Raw genomic sequence first — 22963 nt, 5'->3', positions numbered from 1 at the left:
ATTCGAGCGTGGCCTCACAAGGGGCAGATCCTGTATCCTAATACTGCGACACCCATTCTGTAGAATTGATGTTAAGATAGGTAAGGTGATAAGTGGAAATGTAGAGATGAGTGGAAACAGCCCCTGCCCTCAACCGGCACCCTCCACCCCACCCAAGCCCAAGCCACCCCACCCAAGCCCAAGAAGCACTGGCCCCTGCAGGATGAAACATTCTGTCTCTTGGAAAGCTTCCACACAGCATGGCCACACTTAGGTTCTTCTTAGTTTATTAGTTTTTCAGTACAGGTAACTCTTTCTACATTGACAAGGGTTTTATTTGTTTTACATTTTGTCATCTCAAAAGTCTTAGGACATCAGCCACCAGAATACACAAAATTAGGCTCTTCACTTTGTACAGAGAGGAAAATAATAAACTCCCCATTAAAAGTTCACCTTGATCAAAGAAGAGACAACCTCCAATGAAAAACCACACCCAGGAGGACCCAATATACATATATATATATATAATGTATAGATATTTATAGATATCAGAAAGAACACAGCAAAAAAACAAAAATACTTGCAGTTCTATCTACAGTAAGAGGGTTAATTCTACCAGCTTTAAACAGTCACATTCAATATTCAAAGGAAGCACGTGAGTCAACAGAACTGAGGACAGACTACACTCCACCAGGCCCTAGAGCAATCTAGTAATGGCTTAAGATTATAGAAAGGAGGCTATGTGTGTGAGGAAATGCAGATGTTGGAGTCCTCAGCCTCAGAACACCCACACACTACCTTACCCCTTGGCAGCCCTTCATTTTTCCAGTGCTTTCCTTTCTGGGGGGAGTGGGGGTCGTGACAATTTAGTTAGGCTGAGACAAATGGCTCTGTTTTCTGGGCTGGGAGATTATACCTGGTAAGGTGGGTGGGTGGGAAATAAATGGCAACAGTCCTGGGCATCAGGTGGCAGGAGGGGAGTTTTTCTGTGTATATAGGGAGCTTTTCTCTGCCTGGCCCCTTGTTTACTTCAAGAACCTTCATCTGCCACCCCAGGACCCAGCAAGCCCAGCCCGTGCCCACTCCAGCAGGTAGAGTTGGTGACATGGGGCTTTGGAGTCTGGCTGCCCTGGACCAGCCTCTCCAGATAAACTTGCCTCCTCAGTGATGCCTGCTGGAGATGCTGCCACTGCACAGGAGCTCTGCTGGACAGCACGCTGCTACTGAGTGGGTTCCCCTCTGGGACTAAGGCAAACAGGGGTCTAAGGAACTCTAAGCTACACAGCCTCTGGCCACCTGCTGGCTCCCACAGGTGGTAACCTTGAAGTTCTTGGGTATACAAAACATACAAGAGCAATCCCAGTCCTTTCCCTCTGTCCTCAGGTCACTAGAGAGGGATAGGTAACATCTGCCTCAGGGAGGCCTTGGCTCAGAATGGGACAGGGCCAGAAAGTGGCAGAGTATAGCCTAGAAATGGACTGTGTTGGGGTTCCTGCCCTCAGGATTCTCCAAGTCCCTAGGCCAAGAAACTCCCTTCAGCCCCTGTTTGGCCCTACAGCACTAGCCTGGGCGCTGCAGCAAAGCCACTGCTTGGTCAGAGCGCCCCCTTGTGGTAACTGTCCAGATGCCTAGCACCTGTACTACAAACCAGAAACGGATGTGCTTGGTGGAGTGCAAGAGGCCTTCAGAGCTCCAGGGTCCCTGGCTGCTCTTTCCTGGCCCCCACATCAGGGTCTGAACCCAACACTGACCATCTCAAAACCCCATCCCTTCTCCAAACCTGCCTGTCCAAGGGTGGAGCCATATTCTTCCTTTAATCCAGGAATGATCCTGGATCCTGGCCCAAGAACTCCAACTCTTTCTTCATCTAACCCCATCCTCCCTGAGGCCCAGCCCTGACTGTGTCCAGGCTGTTTGTTGGATGTGAGGGCCTGATAAGCCAAGTTCACATGGGGAGTGAGATGAGGGTGGGGGATGGGGACCCCTCAATCTGCAGACTTATGCTGCAGCATCTAAGGTGGATCCCCTCATTTTTTAAAAGAAGTAGCCCCATTTCCCCCCTTTGCCCTCACAAAAATAAACTAAAGGGAAAATGAGCCGGTGCAGGGATGGCAGTGGGACCTCGATGCAGGTGGGTAGGTGTCTTGAGTAGAGCCCAGGGATTCAGCAGGATACCTCCATGGTGTGGTTGACCTGGCCCAGCCCCTCACTGCTCTCTGAGTGGGTGCAGGCCTGTGGGCGGCTGCCATCCACTGAGCTGGCACTGGTGAGAGATGCGGTGCGAGAGCGTGCGAGACGGGTCATGCTGGCCGAGGGCACTGTGGACAGAAATGGAACAGGTGTGAGGACCACCGGGTAGGGTGAGGCAGCAGCGGCTGGGAAAAGGATAACACAAGCAAAGCAGCCAGCGAGACCCAGTCTTCCGTTGACACAGGTCCATCCCAAGCCAGGGAACTGGCACCATCAGGCCTGAGGCATGCAGGGCTGGCAACGGTGAATGGGCCAAATGGGCTGTGGCCAGTGGGGCCTTGTGCCAGAGCTATGGCCAGGACAGGGAAGGTGCTGACCAGGTGCCCCTCTTTTCAACCAGGCCTCCCCCAAGAGGATGACGGGAGCCAGATACAGTGACACCCGTAATCCCAGCTGCTGAGAAGGCTGAGATAGGAGGATTGCAAGCTAGAGGCCAGCCTGGGCAACTCAAAAAGGGCTGGGGATGTAGCTACAAACCCCAGTACTAGAATTAAAAAAGGATGATGGGATGGGGAAGCAGGATTGCTTTTGTAAAGGAGGACATATGTCATGGTTGCAAGCTGCCCATTTTTGCTCTCATTCTCACAGTTGAGACTTGCAGGCAGCAAACTTCACCCGCCTGAAATCACCTGCCCACCCACCCGCCTGCCAGCCTGTTTGGCTTGGCCAGGGCCAGCATGGCTGCCCACAAGGCCAGACCTGGGCTCTACTTCTGAGGAGGTTCTGTTTCTAACTCCCAGAGCTCTGGAAGCCCCGCAGCCCATGGCATTCTAGAAGCAAGACTGCTCTGAGACCCAGCCCTGAACAGGATAGAGCCCACAGTGGACCAGGATCTGCAGAAGAACAGGAATCTTCTGAGTTTTTGAGTGCAGCAGGACACAAGAGGTCTCCAAATCACAGCAAGATGCAACCTGGCTGCAGCACTGCACAGAGGAAGGAGCAGGGGAGAGGCTGGAAGGGGTGTCCATGCATCAGGAGAGGGGCCACAGGGCTACCTGCTCCTCCACTCAGCCTTCGGTCCTTCAAGTATGCAACTAAGAGAGAAGAGCCAGAGAGGGGGTGGGGACAGGGAGACACAACACTGTGAAGATCATGGCTGGGCTGAGGCCAGGGCATCGAGATGGACCAAAGAGATCAGACAAACACACAGGGCCAAGCCACAGGAGCCCAGTCCTGCAAGCCCACCCAAGAGCAGCCCCTGGAAAGACCTACAGCAGGGACTAACCTCAGTCTGGCCCAAGAGAGCCCTTGGATGGGGGTTCTCATCTACCCCCCTCCCACCCTGGCCAGGGACAATGAGAGGCTCATGTGGACAAGACTTTCTGGGCCCATACTCTAGGCCTAGTGCCTTCACTATTCTGTGGGTGAAGTCTCCCCACTTACAGAAGGCAGAGGCCTGCACAATCTCCCAAATCCCTCCCAGCTCCAGCTGTCTGGTGGATTTCTTTAGGGCCCCCGAGGTCACTGGGGCAGGTGCTCATTCATCACCTCCATAATGTTCTCAGAGCTTCCTGCATGCACAGGGCCCAGCCTCAGACCCTGGAGGTGCCTTCCTGTTGGCCCTGGCCTCTCTGCTCTACTTCTCAGAGAGGCTGGCAGGCCCTGGGGCCAAGGGCTTTTATTCCTGGCCATGTCCCCACTATCCCCCAGATTCCCCCAGGTCGACCCCATCAGTTCTTCCAAAGTGATACACGCTCCAGAGACAGGTGAGGTCTGAGGAAAAAACAAGCGAGTTGGGGACAGAAAGTTTGCTTCCTCCCAGTGGGTGTGCTGGGGATGGAGATGAGAGGCGAGGAAGGGTCCCCAGAGCCACTCAAGAGAGTGTGCATGTCTGCATGTACCGGAGTCTCACCATCCCTGCCCTGAATTTTCAGAAAGGTTAGGGAACAGGAGCTGGTCCTTCATGTCCTGTTTCCTCAGGGTCTTCAAGTGTTCCTCCCCCAGGTTTGGCTGTCTTCAGGTCTCCTAACACCCAGATGGGCCCACTTGACTTCCCTGGTCCCCAGACCCCAAGCCCACTCCCATAATGCCACTAGGTACCACCCTCCACCTGTGACAAAGGGCCTTCTCCGGTGCCCTAAGAGTCCTTATGTCTCCCGGCCCAGCAGCGGGTGAGTGACTCACCTCAAACAGGCTTCTTGGCAGGACCAAGCTTTAGGCCCTGGACTGGGAAAAGAGGCCTCTTTTTCCCAAACAGGCCTGGTACTGCCCTCAGAAGCGTGCCCGAGGCTGTCTCCAAGGCACAGGGGCCTCGGCTTGGCCTGGGACATGCAACTTAGAACACAAGTATAGTCCAGAGAGCATGGCCCAAGTGCCCACAGGCTCCCCAGCACCCGGGTCCACACTGCCAGCATGCCCCCAGCCCACCAGCCTTAGGTCGGGGTTGGGTGGAGGGATACTTACTGTAGCCCATGCCTTGCAGGAAGTATTTGAAGGCCTCAGTCAGCTTCCCTGGCTGCAGGAGAGTGGGAAAGCGTAAGCTTTGATAGGCTGCCTGGGGTGCCGGGGGAGGCCTCCCTCGCTCTCCCACAACTGCCCAAGTGGGCCGAGCAGGTGGTGTAAAGGCAGGAGGGCAAGAGTCTCACCTGTGTGACTTGTGGGAGCCCTCCAGAATCTGCCATCTGCAAGGGAGAGAGTGGGGAGAGCTGAGCAGCTCTCACTGAGACAGGCTCTGCTGACTAGACACACTGTCCTGCTTCAGCCCTGGGTGGGACCCCAACAGGCCCCTCCCTGAGGCCATGACCACCTTGGGGGCTGGGAGGCAGGGCTCACCTTCAGGAAGGTGGTGGTGGTTGGGTCCAGTTTGGAGTTGCACTCCACCTGGGGACAAGGAGCCAGCTTCAGCAAGACCCCACCCCACCCCTGCTAAGGTGGGTTGTGTGCCCACAGCAGAGGAGGGAGGTACAGGTAGGCAGGGGCAGCCCTTCCCAGGTGCTCTCCTTTCAGGCTCCCCAGCCCTGGAGATCAGTTGGCATTCCCCCACCGCACCAGGAGGGGCCCGACATCATCAGGTCCTATTCACAACTGCTGGTGGGACAGGGAGAGCCAGGGCCACTCAGGTGGATGGGTCTAGGGAAGCCCCAGGACCAGGGCAATAAGGCAAGAGGTGCTAGGGATCACCAGGAGACTGAGGCCCTGCCTGGGTCAAGATGGCAAGCGCAGCCTCATATACCCTGGTTTGCTATTTCCCAGGCACATGGGGGCTACTCTGGCCACTTCTGTGCTGAAGGGCACCCACCCCCAGGCAGCCTGCTGCCAGAGTTCCAACCGGAGAGATGACACATGGCTCCCAACACTGTGGGTGCCTGTGGTGGTCAAGGGGAACAGTGGGGTTGTGCTAGTGAATCTATTTCATAATGGGTCAAATTTTAGAAGAGATCTTAGGCTCTGGGCCTTAAGTGCATGGAGTCAGGCAAGACTGTGCTGCTGGAGGAACAGGCTGCCAGCCAGCTCAGCCCTGCACCAGCTCCTTCCTCTCCCCAGCTCCCTCCACCTGCAGGGCGAGTGTGGCAAGATGGCTGGGAGGTAGATGGGAAGCCACCATCCACTGCATGTCCCTGAGGCTACCCTGGGCTGTATCAAAACATCGGCCCTGCTGGCCGGAGCCCAATGAGCATCCAACTCTGAATCCCACCTGAGTCAGGACATAATCCCACACTCACCACCCCATCCTCAGCAGGTGCGTTATCCCCGACTACCAGCATCACGGGGCAGCTGCGGACACAGAGGAAAAGGCTGTCTGGGCTGGGCACAGGGGACAAAGTCCAGAGCAGGCTGGAGGGCCAGCGTTCACTCACCGGAGCGTCTTGGCATTGGGCACCGTCCCAGGCCGGTTAATGTCTAGGTCTCTGCGGCTGCAGGGGAGGGGCAGAGGCAAAGGTGGGCATCCCAGGGCTGGAGGGAGAGTGCCAAAACCCAACACTGCCAACTGGTAAAACAGGGGGCCGTGAACCTGAGCTGCAGAACCAGGACCCTTGGGTTTCCCTCGAGTGACTTCTAAACCCGACTCAGGCCAGGTGGGCTCCCAGATTTTGCCCTCTATCTCCCTCAGAGTGCTATGGATCACCCCTTTTTTTGTGATACTGGGAATTGAACCCAGGGATGCTCTACCACTAAGCTACCTTTCCAGTTCTTTTTTTCTTGGGGGTGGGTACATGGGTTTAACTGGGAGGGGCTTAACCACTGAGCTAAATCCCCAATGCTTTTTACGTTTTATTTAGAGACAGGGTCTCACTAAGTTGCTTAGGGCCTCACTACACTGCTACGGCTGCCCTTGAACCTATGATCCTCCTGTCTCAGCCTCCTGAGCCACTGGGATTACAGGCATGGGCTACTGTGCCCAGGCCCAGTTCTTTTTATTTTGAGACAGGATCTTGCCAAGTTGCCCAGGCTAGCCTTAACTTGGATTCTTCTGGCCTTAGCCTACTGAATCACTGGGATCACAGGCCTGCACCACCACACCCCAATTGGGCATTGCCATTCTTGTGGGAGTTTCTGTTGCTGGCCTGGCTCCTGGATCATTTGAAAGGCAGGACAAATATGCTCTTGGTCTTCCAACCAATGTTTAATAAATACTTGCAAAAGACAGAGAAGGGAGGGAGGGAGGGCAAGTGGTGGGGGGCCTGGCTACCTTCCCAAAGGACAACCCCCAAAGGACTGAAGAGTGTGGCTATAACGCATAATCTCATCTGACCTCCTGTAGCTTACAGAGGTCAGCATCCAGTCTCCGTGTCTTTGGGTCGGGAATGTTGCTAATGACCCCCAGAGCTCCCAGTCAGCAAGGCCCTTCAACAAAGGCCCCAAACCCCTCTTCCCTTTATCCCCCAGGAGGGTGCACCCTGGGAAGGAAGCTACCCCTCTCTGAGGCTCCACAGCCTGCTCATCATCTACAAATGGGGCATGTTGCCTCCCTGTCTCCTCCTATGGGTGACTACAGGGAGGGGACCCCCTGGCCCAAGTGCCTGCCACACCTGTTGTACATGTTCCAGAAGAGCTGCAGGTTGGCTTGGTTCACCACGTTCCCGATCTGCTGCCGGTAGCTCTGCACCAGCTCGGTGTTGTTCACAAGCTCCTCCTGTGCCCGGGGGCGCGAGGAGGGGACAAGGAGGGAACACAAAGGGAACCTGTGGGTGTCACCTCTAGAGCAGCCCTGGCCCTGCTCCCCATGGGGGGTGGTGGGAGGCGGGGCCTCAAGAGGGGAGGAGAGGGGAAATCTCCCACTCCTGTGGGTCTTTCAGATGCTGGGCATCAGGGATGACAACAGAATGTGGCGTGAGACAGGTCAGATGCCAAATAACCACGCCTGCCTCCTCCTGCTGGATGGGAGGAGGGATGGTGCCAAACAGCAGCTTCCCAAGCCTCAGTGACCTTCCTCGCCCAGCCGCCCCTGTTCTGGTTTGAGGACAGCTAGGGTCTGCAGGAGCCCCCACCCCTTACCTGGCTGAAGAGGTGGGAGAGCACCGTGTCTGGTAAAGTGCTGGTCAGGCCAGAGAGCTGCAGGAGGAGGCAGCCAGTGTGAGCACCCCGCAGAGTCACCACCCTGTCCCAGGGACACCACGCTCACCTTGGTGGCAGCCCAGTCGATCCAGCCTTTGCCATTGGGGTCAATGTTCATGAGCACCAGCCCCTCCACGAGGTCTGGGAAAATGAGCTGCAGGGAGAGGGGAGAAGGGCTGGAGGGCGCGGGGAGGGATGGGGTGCAGGGAGCCCCCTTCTTCCACCTAGAAAATGGGCTGTCAAATCCTGCCTGTCTCACAGATGGTTAGGAAGTCAGAGGAGATGAAAATGCTTTGTAAAATCTTCAAGATGCCACTCATGGATCAACTGGCCGCAGCTGGGGACATGCATGGGCTGCCATGGCCAGGGGCCCTGCTCATTCTCCTGTCTCGCCCAGCCCCTATACATTCTTTGATTTATTTAGAATATATCACTGTTTCTCACCCCTTTCTCTCTCTCTCTCTCTGTGTGTGTGTGTGTGTGTGTGTGAATACACATATACTATTTATGTATTTTTTGCCATGCTGGGGATTGAACCCAGGGCCTTGTATGTTAGGCAAGCACTCCACCACCGGGCCACATTCCCCAGCCCCTGTTAATGATATTTTTGAAGGTGTTGCAATTGAGAGTATTAAACATCTTAAAGTCTGAAACATGTTGCTTCTTTGCTTTTATAGAAAATAAAGCCCTGTGGTATCAAATAGGAACTTGACCTTTTCAAAGCCTGTTCTGTATCAGACGTCATGAAAGGGATCTGAATTTTCTGATCAACTGTGGGTCCGTGTTCAGGAAGAAACAGAAACACACAAACTCCCGGGCCTGTCCAGCCTCTGCCATGTGATTAAGTGCTGAAACTGGGAACTAAATGAAGTTGAAAACTCTTGCTTATTTATTTATTTATTTATTGAAGGAAAAAATGTTTTGAATGCTAAAAAATTGTTTGTTTTTAGAGATGAAAAGTTTTCCTGACCCCAAACACAATGTTTTTAAAACATGACTTTAAACCTCACAACCCTAATAAGTATAATATTTTGTTAAAAGATTATTCGTGTTCAAATGTTACCTTAACCCTTATTTAGTGGTAGAGCAACTGATGATGTAGTAAGTTGCTAATAGAAATTCTGGCTTTGGATAATTGTAAAGCAAATTATAGTTAGTAATCTTTTGAAAAAAATGTATGGGAAAAGTATCCTCTTTTTCTTGTTATAAAGTTAATTTCCTTGGAAGGAAAAAATGAAAAGGGGCTTTTCTAATCAATCAAGAGGCCAGGTGCGGTGGTACATGCACACCTGTAGTCCTCGTGACTCACAGGCTGAGGAGGAGCCTGAGTTCAAGGCCAGTCTCAGTAATTGAGTGAGACCCTCAGCAACTCAGTGAGACCTTGTCTCAAAATCAAAAGTAAAAAGGGCTGGGGACACAAGTCAACGATAAAAGGTTCTTGGATTCAATTCCCAGTACCCCCCCCAAAAAAAAACAATCTAATAAGTGAGGAGTGGGAGGAGGAGGAGGGGGAAAGGGCCCAGGGAGGGGATCCTGGGTGGGGGAGAGAAACTCACTGCAAACTTGGCCAGCACGTAGGCTCCGGCTCCCACGCCAATGCCAATCACATACTTGAACCTGGTGCAGAGGACGGCTGGTCACTCTGGGGCTGTGGGTGCCATTTCCCATGACACCCATCCAGAGCAGACCCCACCCTCAACCCTCAGCTCGACATGTGCAGACGGCTCCACAGTGTGGCAGATCAGGAGGGAACTCACCCAAAGTGCTGCACCACACTGGGGAGCATGGCGGCCAGCTGCTCCATGGAGGGGAACTGGTACCTGCAGGCAGGGCAGGAGGTCAGGCCCAGTGCAGTCTGGGGGGTGGGCTGGGGACAGGAGAAGGGGCTCCAGGGCACCTACCCCTGAGGAAACTGCGACGCCCCCACCTGCTGTCCGGGGGCATCCACGTGGCATACCACAAAGTGCTTGGTGATCTCCTGCATGTCCTCAAAGTTGAAGAAGGTGTTGAAGCACAGCTTGTCTGCAAAGACACACCTCTCAGCTGGCTGAGCCGATGGGTAGGGGAGGGAAAGGAGGCCAGCAGCCCTGTCGGCTTGCAGCAGACGTGATCAGCCTCAGGGCCCAGCAGGGAAAGCCAGGCCAGAAGAGCTAACAGTGAGCAGGGGTTTACCAGGCCCTGTGGGAGGGCGGAGAGGGGAGGCGGTAGAGGGGAGGCCGTGCTGAGGGGAGGGCTGCGTGAAACCAGGCTGCACTTACGGTTGAGGCCAACATCATGATAGGTGAGGATGGCCGGGCGGTTCCCTTTGGGGGAGCCCCGGATCACCACGTGCAGAAGGCCATAGGGCGTCTCAATGTCATGTTCCTGGAGAGAACAGATAGTGCCAGATGCTCTCAGCAGCCCCCACTCCTGGCTCTTCTGGGGAATGTGGTGGTTGGGACAGCCCAAGACTTCAGGGACTATGGGGTGGCCGCCAGCTAGTGTCCTGCTCCCATCACCCAAGCAGCTCCCACTCCCGGGAGGAAGGGTCAGAGGCCGTACCCGTTCTCAGAGGTACTCAGCATAGCGACAACAGCAATTGCAAGCAAAGTTCTGGTCCCCTTTGTAAACCAGTCAACAGATAGTGTTGCCTGGGTCAGGCCCAGCCCCCTACCCTATACTCAGTCCTTCAGGGGCCAGGAGGCCAGGTTTCTGCATCCTGCTGCAGCCCCTCAGGATGGCTCTGCCACCCAAGCCCAAGTCCCCCCACCTCAGAATCCTCAAGGGCTCCCTGCTGCAGAAGGGGAATAGCCTCAGAGGCCTGCCTGGCACCCTCAGAAAACACCCTGCCCTGCCCCACAGCCCCGCCCAGGTCCCTGCTGCAGGGCCCTTGCTCCTTCCACCTTGAATGCCCTTCCCCGGTAGCCCCAGCATCCAAGGTCCCCCTTCAGGCAAGGCAGGGTTAGACACCCACCCCTCCCCCAGGCTGCTGCAGTGCAGCTTCTGCTTCTCCCGAGTCCTTGGCCTGGGTTTTTCTGCTCAGGGTCACCAGTCTTGCAGGAGGACCTGGCTTTGCCCCTTACTATGTGACTAAGCAGGGCACCTCATGGATTGCATGGTCAGCAAGGAGTGACGAGGTGCCATCCCAGTGGCCAGAGGCCACACCCTGGAAGCCACATTCTGCCTGGAGGCCTGTCCTCCAGGCAGCCCTCCCTGTCCATCCTCAGGACGCATCAGATCCAGGCCTGCTCCCTGGCCACTGACTAGACACTTTTCATGTGTTGTCTCCTCTATTCCTCGAGCTGAATGGAGGCAGAGGGGGAGGAACGGAGGCCAGAAAGGAGAAGTGACTGGCCCAAGGTTGAGCCCTACTCTGAGCCTAGAGCGAGGCAGGGGCAGGGGTGGGAGTGGAGGGGTAGCATCCTTGCCACAGCCTGTCTCAGAGGCCAGGCTTGGCATCAAGGGCTGTTTTCTAAGGAGATCAAGTTTCACCCAAGAGACCTCCTGAGCAGGCAGCCTCTGCAAGGTGGCAGCCCCTGTTGGGTGTCCCTGCCACATCCACCAGTCACTCGCTGTTCAACCTCAGCTCTGGAGGAATGAGGTTGGGGTGCACAGGGCAAAGCTCTTTGGCGGGGGCTCTCTGCAGCCTCTGGGTCAGCCTTTGCCCTGCTTGGCAGAAACCAGGGCCCGGGGCACCTTCCAAATACAGACCCCCAGCCCCACCCTCTGGCGAGTGTGGGTGAGGAAGCCCAGCCTGTCCCCTCCCTGCCCTGCTGTGTCTGCAAGTGTCTACGGCCCGCTACAGAACCGCCCTACTGTGTCCCACCTCCGCGGGGCGGCAGGGTCTGCCGGGAGAGGGCTGGCGGCTACCTTCCCGCGGGGCCAGGTGACCTTGACCGCTCAACGACCTCCCAGCGCTTCCTCTGACCCTTGGCGGGGAGCTCAGGCCCAACAATCCCGACTCTGGCAGCTCAGAGTTGGGGGTCTCCCCAAGAGCCGCAGTCTGCACGCTCAGAGCCCCCCAACTCTCAGGGTCTGGCGCTCCCATTGGCTCTCGGTGACGTCATGCCAGAGCCCGCCCCCCCCCCCAGGTGGGCGCCCAGGGATGCACTGCGGCAGCAAGAGAGGGGGCTCTGACATCCCCTCTCGGCCTGGCTCTCCTCGCCGTGACCTTGAGGGCTGGAGGAAGTAGGGGTCTGAGCTGGGCTTTAGCACACTGCGGGTGGCGCTGCGACTGTCAGCCGCATCAATTATTCAGGGGACAGGGTCTGCATGGGCGGTGGATGCTGACGTAGTGGCAAATGCAGTGGGCCGTGGCATGGTCTGCCAACGGACAGGCAGGTGTGGTGGGGCAGGCCTTCCTGGCTTCTCCCTCCTTAAGGTAAAGTGGCACAGGGCTTGGGTACCTGCTGCCCTGGGCCCCCCACCTAGGGGCATGTAGTCATCCCTCCAGCGCTGCCTTCCCCAACCTACAAAATAAGTCAGGGTCACTCCTTTTTGTCCCCTTCCCTGCAGGGTCCCCTGCCTGCAGGTCCAGACCTCTGCTCCTCTGTGCCCTGGAAAAGCAGGAGCAACTCCTAAGGCAGAGGCTGCCTGTCCTTTCCATGGCACTACTGCAGCCATCCAAACTCCCAGCAACGCCTCCAGGACAGGACCACAGACAGACACCAGGAGCACAGCCTGGGGCTCACAGCAGACCACCCTTCCCCACTGGGTTGAGGTGGTCCCAAGGACCCAAACAGCCACTCAGATAGGCACATGGCAGGCAGAGAACACCTACCAGGGTGTGCACACACTGGCACACAGGTCCGCACAGGCCACGAGAAGACTCGGACAGTACACTCTTTCCATTTCCTGTAGATGCCACCCCTCCAGGCCACCCCCCAGGACCTGAATAGCAGCTGCCCTGATGCACCTGCAGACCAGGTCACCAGGAAGACTGGGACCTCCTGCTTTGCCCCGGTGACTCCAGGCAACTGAGGGCAGAGCTGTCACCAGACATGGGCAGAGGATGCCTTGTCCTTCCTGCAGGTCACAAGGATGCCCTGCCCTCCCTGCGCAGCTGGCTGCCCCCAGGGCCCTCACTCACCCCATCCCAGCACTCCGGCATCTTGCCGAGGGAGGGAACTCTTCGATCAAGGAGGGCAAACAAAGGCCTGAGTCACTCGGCTCCGGAGGAAAGGGTGGCTGGGTGGGAGACAGTCTGCTCTGTGACGGGGCACAGCTCCCAGGCCATTTATACGCAGATCCTGGCCCAGCCCAGGCCCGCCCCTCCTCCCTGCAGCCACTAGCTCTCCCGAGTCCCTGCTCTGAGATTGGCTGTTGGAGACAAACCTGGCTCCGATTGGCTTCTGAGGTCCTCGCTCACCCCAGCCTCATTCCTGCTTCTCCGCCCCAGCAACACCTCATTCTGGATGGTCCCCAGTCCCTGCCTCGATGTTCGCCTGCCCCCCAGCACCCAGGCGCCCTCCAACAGCAGCAGTGTACACGGGATCCCAATAAGACGGGAGCCAGGGGGCCACCCTGCATTAGGTACCCAGGGGCCTCTCACAGGCAGGGCAGGACCCACGGTATATGCCCCACAGAGGCAGAGCCCCTGACTCACACCCTGGGTGCAAAGGGCCCAAGGCCAGACCCCGAGCCCCAGCTTCCCCAACAGGAAGGCGTGGATCTTGAGAAGACCTGAGGAATTGCTTTGGGGGACAACTGGGTCATCTCCCTGCTTCAGGAGGACTGATCCTTCTCCCCTACCTGTCAAGGGCTCTCTCTCACTCTGCCCACATATATGCCCAGGGCTTGCCCACACTGCTGAAGGGGGCTTTGGGGTGGGGGTCCTGGGCAGATTGCAGGAGCAGGGCGTGGAGAACATACCAGTTCTCTACCCCACCCCTGGCCCGATGTAAGGGACTTGAGGCTTCCAGAGAGAGGAGGAGGAATAGGAGGTCTTCAGTCCAAGCTGACCCGTGCCTTCCACACGGCCAGCCAGACCCTTCTCCTGGAGCCAGTGGTGTGGGGCGTGGTTCCCAGGCACAGAGCTACCTCGGGCGCCATGCCCTGGCCTCCCGGGCAGCAGGAATCTGGGTGGGGGGCTAGCCTGGGACATGCAGGCAGAGGCCACAGAGGAGAAGGACAGTTGAGGGGAGCAGAGGAGGAGGGAAGGTAAGCCAGGGAGGAGACCAGAGGAGGGAGCCCTAGGGCAGAGAACGGGAGTGACAGAAAGGGCGGGTGCTGGGCACCTGTGCCCCGGTTCTGTCTCACTGGTGAAGGAACACGCGGCTCACCCCAGCCTGCGCCCACAGCCCTGCTCTCGGGTAGCCCCACCGGAAGGCAGCGGGTGCTCTGACCACGGCTGCCTGCTGACCTGCTCAACACCTGCCATGTATACTATTCCTGGCCGTGTCCGATGTCTCTGGGCACCAACAACTTTCCCTGCCCCATCTCTGACCTCTCACTTCCTAGCAAGAGTGCAGTGGTGTGGAACGGGGTCTCCCCCAGCCCCTCCAGTCTGTCCATGCTCCCCATTTCTGCAGCTACACAACACAGGAATGAGCTTGGACGGCTGAGGCGGCCTGCACAGGTCCAGCCCTGCGTGTCTGGCCCTGAGTCCTCCCATGTGCTTCAAGGTGCTGGAGTTCTGCTCCCCATGTGCCCACCCAGTCCTCTCCCCACCCTTCCTGCGGGTGAGAAGCTGGCTTAGCACTGCCCCTGCATCTACCCCCAGTTCTGCTCAGCTCACTGGCTGCAAACCCACAGACCTGGGCACAAGTCCTGCCCAGCCCCTAGGTGGGTCCTTGGTGATGTTTCTGTTTTCTCTGGGCCTCAGGCTTTGCAGCTGTAAGGGAGGAATTGTGCCTTCCTCGCTGAGTCGCTGTGAGAATGAGCACAAAACTGCCTACTTCACTCTAGGCCTGACTCCACCCCTGCCTCCCCTGGCAGGGAGATGAGACAATCTGCCAGCCTCTACAAACTGCTGGCCCCTACCCGGAGGTGGTGGCACAGGCCTATGATCCCAGCGACTCGGGAGGCTGAGACAGGAGGATCATAAGTTGGATGCCAGCTTCAGCAACTCTGCAAGACGCGCTCTCAAAATAAAAAGTAAAAAGAGCTGGGGATGTAGTTCAGTGGTCAAGCAACCCCTGGGTTCAATCCAAAACAAAACAAAACAAAACTACAAAAACACCCCAACTGCTGACCCCCTTCTCTGGAGGCTGTGAAGTGTGTCTGAATAAGACAGATTCAGCTTTTGCTAGCCAAATCCTGGTGCCAGCCATAGCTCTGCCACTTCTTTGCAATGTGACCTTGGGCACATCAGTCAACCTCTTTGAGGCTTTCCATCTGTAAATGGGAGAAACACGCAGGCACATGTAACCCCTCCAACCCTCACAAACCTACGGGAAAGGACAAGGAGACCAAGGCACAGAGAGGTCAGGTAATTTTGCTACCCAGCTAATAAAACATGGAGCTTACTAGTGCTTGGCACACTGGGCCCGAGGTCACATCACCGAGTAGCAAACACAATGGAATGTCTCCCACGTGCCGGGCTCTGTTCACGGACTTGGCACATTATCTCACTTTATCCTTTTAACATCCACTTTGCAGATGAGGCACAGAACGGTTTGGTAACCTGCCCAACACCACACAGTTAGGTGAACCCAGAACTAGGGACATACCCAGGCATCTGGCTCTGACTCCATGGCCACTTGTCAGTCATTCAAGCATCTGAGTACTGGATCTGTGGGCCCCGTCACCTTGCAGACACTCAGCTGCCTGTGTCACTCTACAAATGAGTGAGTGACTTGTGCTGGAGGCCTCATGGCTGATAAGTGGCAGGGCCAGGACCTCGACTCAGGCCTGTGTGGTGCGTGTTGGTCTCTGTCTTGGTCCATCTCCCCTGGCTGAGCCCACCGAGGCCCAGGTCGTCATACAGCCTGCCACTGTGACTTGGGATAAAATCCATGTCGGATCCTGATCCAGATGGCGGCCATCTTTGTGACCACTTTCCTTAAAAACTAAAAAGCTTGTCTCCAAGCTGTGTGACTGCGGGAGACAGGAAGGTGCCTTTTAACATGTGCCCTTTACCAAGCAAGGGATCTTGAGAACTTGGGTGCCACTGCCAAGAGTGGTGTCCTGGGCAGGGCTGGCCTGGGCTCGGAGGTTCAGCTGAAAGGGAGCTTCCCACGCAGCAGCGGCCTCCTCCAGGCCCAGGCCCCCCCCCATCCCTCCTGCAGCAGGGGTGTGTGTGGCAGGGCTGCCCCCCCCCTCTTTAGGACTCGCCTGGGGGGGCCGGGGCTGGCTGCTCTGGGGTTTATCTCACCAGCTCCCTCCTCAGGGCCCATGTGCCCACCTATTCCCTCACTGAGGACAAAGAGAATGCCCTGTCCTGTCTGCTCTGATTTCCAGCCGTCCCTTCCTATCAAGCTGTGTCCCGGCCACATCCCTCCCATCTCTCCTCCAGGGACAATTAGTCCCCCACTGCTGAGTCCCATCCTTTCCTTGCATCTCCGAGCCCTTGGTGTTTGGAGATGGTGTTCTGGGGGGATCTGAGCATATGCACAGTGTGCCCCAAAGCCTCCCCTGGTGTCCTTGAAGAGGCGCGTGACCAAGGGACCAATGCATGGGCCCAGATCCTCATCCTTGCAGGGATCTGCTTGCCTGGGGAGGAGCCAGAGGCAGCCCCACCTCCTGCACGTCATGCCCACGTCCAGACCACGAGGCCGGTGCTGTCATGGGGCTTGGAGACTGACCCAAATGGAGGTCAGGCAGAGACAAGGACAGTGGCCTGGGGGCTATTTCCATCTATCAGGAGGCAGGGTCTGCGTTGGTTCAGCACATTTGGATGGACGGTGGGATCTGGTCACCCAGGAAGGCTTCCCTGGTGACGGCTGTTAGATATTTTCTGAGACCTGGAGATAAATGGTCACTAGGGGACCCAGAGGGGAGAAATGACTGGCCAAGTGAACACACTCATCCTGCAGGGGAATAAAAACAGAGGTTCAGTTTTCATGGAGAACCTGGCATCAAACTAAAGAGGACATGGTTGTCTAGGCAACTGCTGCCATGGAAACAGGAGCTATTTCAGAGTCAAGCTGGCTCTCATTGGAGGAAAATGCTGATTCAGATGACAACATCCTTCCCTCCCTTCTCCGTCCTCTTCCCCAGGCCTCCCCTGGCTTCCCAGCTGTCCTGTTCAGAGGGTCCCACGGCCTCCATCTTGGGCATCTCTCCACTGGGCAGGGGTCAGGCAGAGCTGCTGTGAGCAGTGACCGTGGGGTGCCCAGCCCCGGCCACTCCAGGATGGGGGCACACAGAATGAAGGACTAAGACACTTTGGGGCCTGGACAGGTGGGAAGAGAGGCTGGCCAGTTGTGGGTTCCATATCTAGGGAGGCCGAGCCTCAACCTACCTTCCAGTCTGTGTCCACAGCTGAGAGGAAGGTGTCAGGGTTCTCCTGTGGGAAGGCAAACAGAAGAGGTCAAGTTAGGTTCTGGGGGGCATGAGAGGCCTCTGGCGGCTCTGCCTGGAGCAGGCTGGCTTTCTGATCCCGTCCATGTCAGCAACAAAGAAAGTGGCCACCAGGTCCCCAGGTGCCAGGTACTGGGCTGTCCAGTACTTAGTGGAGAAGCCCAGGAGTTTGCCAATTCAAAATGCAAAGATTTCTGTTTTATAGGTGACAAGGATGAGACTGGGCCTGGGGCTAGAAAGTAGGAGAATTTTGGACTCCAATCCTGGAGGCAGCCCCCACAGACGTTCCTCAGGGTCCGACCACCAGGGGCAGAGGCAGGAAGAGGCGCCATGATCGTCACAGAGGATGGGCCCACTGAGCCCACGGGGTGCAGAGAGGAGGGACTTTTCTAACCCATTAGGTGCTCTCCGGGCCCCTGCTGTGCACTCTCAAGTCACTTGAGCAAATGTGACACTGGGCCATATGCATCTTTGCTCAGTGCGGGTCCTGCCACTGGACTCCAGGTCTGACTGTGCTCTCAGCGCAAAGCCTGGTGGGAATGGCTCCCAAACACCCGGACCTGGATGAACAATCTGACTTCACACATGAGGGTGGCTTGGCTCAAATGCACCTGCAGGTCACCAGGCGGCGTGGACGGAGAGCTAAAGGGAGAGTTGAGCCCGGGCGGGGGAGGGAGGGGTGTCACCAGGCAGCCCTAGGGTACTGTGCCACTGGGCCTGGTTCTAGGGTGTGACTCGTCCTTTCTGGGTCCCTTCTCCTCATCTGTATGGCCAGGAAGCTGGGCCAGCTCTCAGGGCCACTTCGGAGACCAGGGAGGGACAGCTACCAGGAGACAAGCGCCTGCGCAGGTAAGGCTGAGCTTGGGCCCGCTGTGAGCAGGTCCAGACTGTGCCCGTCCAGAGACCTCCAGGGCAGCCACTGCTGGGGCTCCAAAGGAAGGGGACAGGACTGGGAGAAGGGGACACGGGCGGGGGAAGGGGTTGGGGTGGTTCTTGATGAACCTTCTCACTCTAAGCCTGGCGGGAGGCAGGCCGGGGAAGCAGACGTGGGAGGTTTTATACCAGAGACCTTCCCTGGGCAATTAGCTCAGGGAGAGGGGGAGGTGGCAGTTTTGTTAAAAACAAAACCTGACAAGAAGGATGAGGCAGATAATGGCGTGAGCTCTCAGGGCACAGGCCCCAGGAGACGAGGCGCGTGGGGGGATGGCCCCCCAAAGCAGGGAACTTGCAGGGATAATGTGAGCCAGTCTGAATTCTCCCCGAGCCATGGGAGGTGAGCCCGAACCCCAAGGAAAAGAGCGCAGTGGAAGGTCCGAGAGTGGCATGTGGGAGACAGGGGTGGCCCCCAGGCCCAGGAGAAGGAGCACCCAGCCTCCCACCGATCCCTGGACCCACCAGGCCCTGGAGTCTCCAAAGCAAGCCAGTCCAGAGAGGCAAGAGGGACGCAGGTCAATGTTAGAAGCACCACAGTCCCTCCTACCTCCATCCGGTTCCAGGACCCCCCTGGGACACCAAGATCAGCAGATGTTCAAGTTCTCTCTAGGACTACGAAGTGGTGTAGTATTTGCACAGAATCCAGGCACATCCTCCAGCACCCTTTAAGTTAGTTCTAGATTACTTATAATACCTGATCTAAGGTAACTGTTGTGTAAATAGTGGTTGTACTGTATTGTTTAGGGAGAGAGTCTGCACCCATTCAGTACAGACAGGATTCTTTTTTCTAATACCTTCTCTCTGTGGTTGGTTGAAACTACGGGTGTGGAACCTGCAGATACAGAGCTGACTGCATTCACCGCTCACTGGACTCCCGACACTTTGCACCTGGCAAATTGCAGGAGATTTAGAAAGGGACAAAGGCAGGTACGTTCACATGCAGCAGCAGGAGAGGCGGAATCTGTGTGTGTCACAGCCTGAGAGAGAAAATGAACAGCTCTCGAAGGCACAGGGCCCCCAGAGGGCTGATACCTGATACCTGAAGACCTCGCTGTGGGCACCTGGACTGGGCTTTAAATGTGCCTTTGTGTCCAGGTCCCCAGCACAGGGTTATGCTGACTCAAGAAAGTAGCGAAGACTCCAGGACAGACAGAAGCACTTGACTCTTACGCGGAGGGGTTGGGAGTGGGGGTGTCACAGTGGCTAACTCTGGTCTGGTCCAGGTGGCCCGCAGGATGAAGAAGAGATCGGCTGCAGCAGGAGGATGGCAGAGGATGGGGGGCAGGTGGGCTTACTGAGCCAGGAAAGGAGGCAGCAAGGGTGGGCAGGCAGGTAGAGGAAGGGCAGCATCTCTCTGGGCACCTGCCAAGGAGAGCAGTGGAAGCCACAGGCACAGAGGCGTCAGACCAAGATGCCCTCAGTTCTCCGCACTGTGCCAAGGGGGCTGGTCAGGGCCACAGTCACATGTCTGGTCCCAGCAGGCAGCGCCTCTGTAAGCCACCCTCTTCAGCAGTTGTGATGGGCACAGAGGTCCCGGGGGCTCACCATGAACCCTTCCAAAATCTCACAAGAGGTCTTTGCTCATGTGCCTCAAAAGACAAACTGGAGCTAGGCGCGATGGCACATGCCTGTCTGAAATCCCAGCGGCTTGGGAGGCTGAGGCTGGAGGATCTCAAGTTCAAAACCAGCCTCCGCAAAAGCGAGATGCTAAGCAACTCAGTGAGACCCTGTCTCTAAATAAAATTCAAAATAGGGCTGGGGATGTGGCTCAGTGGTCGAGTGCCCCTGAGATCAATCTCCAGTACCCTACCAAAAAAAAAAAAAAAAGACAAACTGTCTTGGGGAGGAAGAACTTCTCCAAAAGTTCTAAGAAGTTTCTTTCTTTTGAGCTTATCACAATCTGTGGCTCCCATCTAGCCCACCTCTTTACTGAGGGCTGACTGTGTGAAAGGTGCTGTACTAGGTACCGGGGAGACGTGGGCATAAAACAGACCAGATGATTGCCCAGCAGCTAGTGGGTGGGGGCTGATAGTGGTTGGTGCTAGGGCCAGGGGCAGAACGTGGCAGGGTGTCAGTATTAGACCCAGTGGTCAGAGAAGGCCTCTCTGAGGAGGGGACCCTTGAGCAGAGGCCTGACTAAAATGAGGATGCAGCCCTGCACGTGCCCAGATTAGAGCCTCCCAGGCAGAGGGAGCAGCCCGGAATAAGATGGCAGTGTTCAGGGAGGCCAGAAGGAGTGAACCAGGCGGGAAGGGTGAGAGATGGGGTGGGGGCAGGTGCAGGCCACACAGGAAGGACTGTGGATGTAACTGAGCGAGATGGCAGTCACTGACCAGCTCTGGGTGAAGTGAGGTGACGTACTGTAAAAGGGTCTTACGTAGGAAAGGCAGAAGGAGACCAGGAGGAGGCTCTTGCAAGCATATTCATGGTGGTGCACACCTGTAATCCCAGAGACTCGGGAGGCTAAAGCAAGGATCGCAAGTTCCAGGCCAGGCTCAGCAACTTAGTGAGGCCACGGGGCTAGGCCTGGGGACATAGCTCAGTGGTAGAGCATCCTGGGTTTAATCCCAAGTATTGAAGTTAAAAAAAAAAAAAAAAAACAAGATGGGAGTTTGGGTTAGGAGTGAATATATTAGGAACAAAGGACCCACTAAGTGTGCAGCTCACCTGCAGACCCCTAATAGCTGCCCTCAAATAATCTAGGCCTCAGAAGTTTACTCAAGATTTTGCCTTTGTGGACATTTTTTTTTTGTAGTTGTAGATGAACAGAATGATTTTATTTCTTTATTTTTATGTGGTGCTGAGGATTGAACCCTGTGCCTCACACATGCTAGGCAAATGCTCTACCACTGAGCTACAGCCCCAGCCCCCACTCAAGATTTTGCCTTTAAGATGAGACTGTGCCCTTCTGGGGCAGGACTGCCAGCCTCACATGGTTGGATCCCCTGGATCCCTGGCTGGCTTCTTGGTCCCAATGCTGGCTGCTCAGTGGCTCTGGGGCTCACCTCCCTGTGGTGAGAGCCGGGGGGGTGGGGTGGGGGGGGAGCCAGGGCAAGGCACTGGGAAGGGCAGGCTGAAGATCTAAGGACTGGACTCCTGGCTTCCTCACTGCAGGATGAGGGGGCTAGGATGGCAGAACCAGCAGGGAGCCCCACCACTGATGCTGTAGAACTAATGAGCAGGGGACCCCCAGCTTCTCCTTGCAAAGTGGTTTGTGCCAATCAATGAGAGGATCGCGCTGGGAGGGGACAGAAGGGAAGGCAGACGGGAGTCACTAGAAGAAGGTGTGGGGTAGAAGAAGACTCTGAAATCCAGCATCTGGCTTCTCAACTGAGGGATGTTTGGGACAAAATTGCCATCTTGAGTTTTCTCAGTCCCCTGGATCTTGGTGGCACTACTGGTGAACCTTGGACCTCAGAAGCTTGTGACAAAAAGATAGGAAGAATTGGGCAGGCCCTGCCAGCAGGGCAGCCTCTGGGGGACTGTGGGGTGCCCAGAACCCAGGCTTGTCATGGTCTGCTCTAACTGTGTGACCCTGGCTAAGTGTGTTCACCTGTCTATGCCTAGGTCTTTACATCATTCACATGGGGACATTGATCCTGCAAAGCCCCAGCCTCAAAGAAACCCGAAGCCACAGCGAAGTTGTCTGGGTCTTGGTTGCTCAGCTGGCCCGGGAACTAACTAGGCAGGGACAAGGCTGCTCCGGGTGGCTTGCCCGCCCTGAGCCCCCTGAGAACCATCATCAAGACGGCAGGGAAGGCACCTTCTCCCTTTCGCCACGAGGTGGCGCGCTTGCCCCCAGGATCGCCAAGGGGCAACTCACCAGCTCGGTGGCGTCCTGGCCCCGGAGCAGCGGCTTCTCCTCGGGGAATCGCAGCTCCTGCAGTCCCGCCATGGTCACGTCGTGGAGCAGCAGCCCTAGGAGGGAAGGAGGGCGAGGTTGGGGCGGGCTCTGACTCTTCCCGGCTCAGAAGGACATCGCAAGCCAGAGCCGGGGCGGGGGCAGGGGCACAGGCGGGTTTGAGGGGATCGGATTGACACTCCGAGGGTGTCCTTATGTTATTTGCCCTTAAAAGTTGAAATGTGTCTTGAAAAAAAATAGAAAGGCAACACATGATGATCCCTAAGACATTTCAAAGCAAAATCCTGCGTTATGGGGGAATCACAGGGGTGTGTGAGGAAGCCCCGCAGGGCCAGAAGAGGACATGAGGTTCTGGAGGGGACACAGCTGGAGAGGGACAGAGCTGAGCTTCTCCCCGGATTGGGAGCTCAAGCCTAGGATGCACGAGGGGACACGGCCAGTGTGGCAGGCCCTGTGATACTGAAGCAGGGGATGTGCTGTCAGGACAGGCCACCTGCAGTGGGGGTCTAAGCCCATGGCTGAGAGGTCCCAGGTCCCCAGACTGCTGGGTGTTTCTGGGAGACCCCAGGGCCTCTGAACTTCAGGGCAAGAAAGGTCACATTTGCAGAGCTGTGTACACAGCATGCCCCCGAATGTGTGTTTGGAGGAGCCAGCAGCAGGAGAAAGAGGTTGGGGTGGGGGACAAAGGACCCACATAATCATCCCGGTACAACCATCCCTTACTCAGGACTTCAGGATGACAGAGGTGAAAAACTAGTCAAGAATCTGGAAATTCATAAAAGAATTAAAATGGGCCAATCAATACACAGGAAAGCACTCAAGCTCATTAGGAGTCAAACTGTAAAATAAGATCCTCTTTTTCTTTTTGGCTAATAGAACTGGCGGAGTTTGTGGTGCTAACTAGCCAAGACGCACCCAAACTGGCACTTTCTCATATTGTTGATGGGTGTAAACATGGATACATCTTTCTGGAAGGCAGTTTTTAAAGTTTGTTTTGTTGTG

General features: G+C 56.3%; 1 protein-coding gene across 3 annotated transcripts in view; it reads right to left on the bottom strand.

Annotated features, from left to right (window-relative positions):
- Positions 1–277: 277 nt before the first annotated feature.
- The window catches only part of Ndrg4 (NDRG family member 4), a 41959-nt gene continuing 19273 nt past the window's right edge, over positions 278–22963 (bottom strand). For 2 of the 3 annotated variants that reach the window (XM_026395700.2, XM_026395699.2), the window contains exons 2-16: positions 21923–22017; positions 17108–17152; positions 9984–10089; positions 9627–9747; positions 9483–9545; positions 9282–9342; positions 7793–7879; positions 7666–7722; positions 7200–7303; positions 6027–6083; positions 5892–5943; positions 5002–5049; positions 4815–4850; positions 4633–4684; positions 278–2297 (exon numbers count right to left, since the gene is read on the bottom strand). In XM_026395700.2, coding sequence (XP_026251485.1) covers positions 2143–2297; positions 4633–4684; positions 4815–4850; positions 5002–5049; positions 5892–5943; positions 6027–6083; positions 7200–7303; positions 7666–7722; positions 7793–7879; positions 9282–9342; positions 9483–9545; positions 9627–9747; positions 9984–10089; positions 17108–17152; positions 21923–21994 — 1116 coding nt within the window. In that variant the 5' untranslated portion in view covers positions 21995–22017 and the 3' untranslated portion in view covers positions 278–2142. Of the gene's footprint in view, positions 2298–4632; positions 4685–4814; positions 4851–5001; positions 5050–5891; positions 5944–6026; positions 6084–7199; positions 7304–7665; positions 7723–7792; positions 7880–9281; positions 9343–9482; positions 9546–9626; positions 9748–9983; positions 10090–12793; positions 12860–17107; positions 17153–21922; positions 22018–22963 lie in introns of those variants that run through there. The other variant, XM_026395701.2, reaches the window with a different exon arrangement.

The sequence above is a fragment of the Urocitellus parryii genome, chromosome 15, assembly GCF_045843805.1.
Source record: "Urocitellus parryii isolate mUroPar1 chromosome 15, mUroPar1.hap1, whole genome shotgun sequence".
NCBI lineage: Eukaryota > Metazoa > Chordata > Mammalia > Rodentia > Sciuridae > Urocitellus > Urocitellus parryii.
The sequence above is the reverse complement of the archived record's forward strand: the minus strand, read 5'-3'. Positions and strand labels throughout refer to the sequence as shown.